Source organism: Hydra vulgaris, chromosome 11 (genome assembly GCF_038396675.1).
Source record: "Hydra vulgaris chromosome 11, alternate assembly HydraT2T_AEP".
Taxonomy (NCBI): domain Eukaryota; kingdom Metazoa; phylum Cnidaria; class Hydrozoa; order Anthoathecata; family Hydridae; genus Hydra; species Hydra vulgaris.
The window spans coordinates 110,683-112,869 of NC_088930.1; the positions used below are offsets into that span (position 1 = coordinate 110,683).

General features: G+C 35.9%; 1 protein-coding gene across 1 annotated transcript; it reads left to right on the forward strand.

Annotated features, from left to right (window-relative positions):
- The first annotated feature begins 928 nt into the window (after nucleotides 1-928).
- LOC136087463 (piggyBac transposable element-derived protein 4-like) lies at nucleotides 929-1,960 on the forward strand. Its single transcript, XM_065810262.1, has one exon. The coding sequence runs from the start codon at nucleotides 929-931 to the stop codon at nucleotides 1,958-1,960; it is 1,032 nt and encodes a 343-aa protein (XP_065666334.1).
- The last annotated feature ends 227 nt before the right edge of the window (nucleotides 1,961-2,187 follow it).

Sequence of the window (2,187 nt, forward strand, 5' to 3'; positions counted from 1 at the left end):
TTTAAGAAGTGTGTTGCAAAATTTAAATCATTTATATATACTAAGAATAATAAGGTTCCTAAAATAGAGCCCTGGGGGACACCACAAGTTACAGCATATGGAATTGTTTGTTTTTGCGCATATTGGATGAATTGCATTCTATTGGTCAAATAGCTTTTGAACCAAAGTAAGTTATTATTTTTTACTCCATATTATTCAAGGAGTCATTAATTTTTTTATTAGTATGTTATGATTTACAGTATCAAAAGCCTTTGACAGATCAATGAAAACTCCTAATGTAAAGTATTTAGTACTAAATGCGTTTGTTATTTGATTGACTATATTAATTACTGCATGTTCAGTGCAACATTTTTTCTTAAAACCAAACTATTTTTAGTACAACATATTGCTTTCTGATAATGTACCTCCATTGCATCTTTTTTAGAGCTTTTCTGAGTATGGAAGTTAAACCTTTAATATTTCTTGGTGGGTCTTCTCGTGACTTAGTTGAAGAAAGTAATATTTTTGTTGACAAGTCCATATTTATAAAAGAAATTTATGAAGATAAATCAAAGGTCATATTAATCACGATGCCTAGACGATTTGGAAAATCGACAAATTTAGAAATGCTGAGAATGTCTTTTTTAGCCAAAAAAAATTTGCTCGAGATATGTCGAGCATTACCAAAAATTGGTATACTTTGAGAGCTAGCTCGCTATATGTCGAGCAAAGCTTCTGATTGGTTATTATGATATCTGATGCGCTTCCTGTACGATAAACTCTTCTTTTTATGACTGCCACGCGCCAGTGTTTACACATGGGCGGTTGGAAGTGCATTGCATTGTTTCGTGACTTTTTTTTTAAGTGATTGATAATTTTGCATGAATTATCTGTTGCGTAACCTGCATTGTTGAATTATTTGTGCCCATTTTTTGTGTTACTTATAAATATGATGGATTGCGACAGTGACGAAGGAAGTTTATTGGGCGATACCGACTCAGTTCATGTTAGTTCGTCTGACGATGAGAGGAGTGATTCCAGTGACAGTGAAGGTTTCTCAGACGATGATTCTGAAGAAGATGAGCCTACGCTTGCAGACGTGCGTGCATGGCAAATTGAACCTCAACCAACGATACCTCATCCTAGGTTTCCATTTGTTTTCGGCAACCAAAATATTCCTGCTGATGGAAATGCATTAGACTTTTTGAATTTATATTTTGACGATGAACTAATCAATATTATTGTCACTGAAACAAATCGGTATGCATTGCAGAAAGGCGATAGAGATTTTCCTAATACCAATGCAAGGGAGATTCGTGTATTTCTCGCACTCGTAATGTTGCAAGGCTTGGTAGTAAAGTCTAGTCATTGGCTTTACTGGTCAAAAAAACCTCTCTTAGACACTCCATTTTTTAGAGAGTGCATGCCTCTCAAAAGGTTCAAGGCACTAAAAAAATATTTGCACTTTGCAAATAGTGAAGACTACAATCCTGAAACTCACCCCCAACCAAAATTGAACAAAATTTACCCTATTTACCAGCTTCTCAGCAATAAATTCAAAACATTGTATAAGCTGGATCGTGACGTGACCATCGACGAAAGTCTAATGCTTTATAAAGGTAGACTCGGTTGGGTGCAATACATCCCTCTGAAACGTGCAAGATTTGGAATTAAATTTTATATGTTATGCGAGTCTTCAACTGGATACGTTTGGTCTACTATTATTTATACGGGCAAAGGAACACAAATGGATGAAAAGTATAAAGATCTTCCTGCAGTTTCATCAAAAATTGTGATGTCTATAATGGACCCGCTACTCAACAAAGGTCATTGTTTGACAACTGACAATTTTTATACTTCGCCTGCACTTGCTGAATTATTGATAAATAATAGAACTGACACATATGGAACCGTCAAGCAAAATAGAAAAGATATGCCCCCTCAAATAAATTCAAAGAAGTTGAAGAAAGGAGAGACGTGATTTCGCCGTGGAAAAGTTCTGACCATGAAGTGGAAGGATAAGAGGGACGTCACTATACTTTCCACTGTTCATTCTTCGGAAATGGTTCAATGTCAACGAGGGCGCGTAGCTACCAGTATTCCCAGAATTGTAAAGGATTACAATGATACGATGGGAGGGGTCGATCGAGTAGATCAGTCATTATCTAGCTACCCCATCATGAGGAAAAGGGGAAAAAAATATTACCA

Excerpts from the sequence above, each read along its gene's own strand:
- LOC136087463 (XM_065810262.1), top strand. The coding sequence starts at position 929 with ATGATGGATTGCGACAGTGACGAAGGAAGTTTATTGGGCGATACCGAC.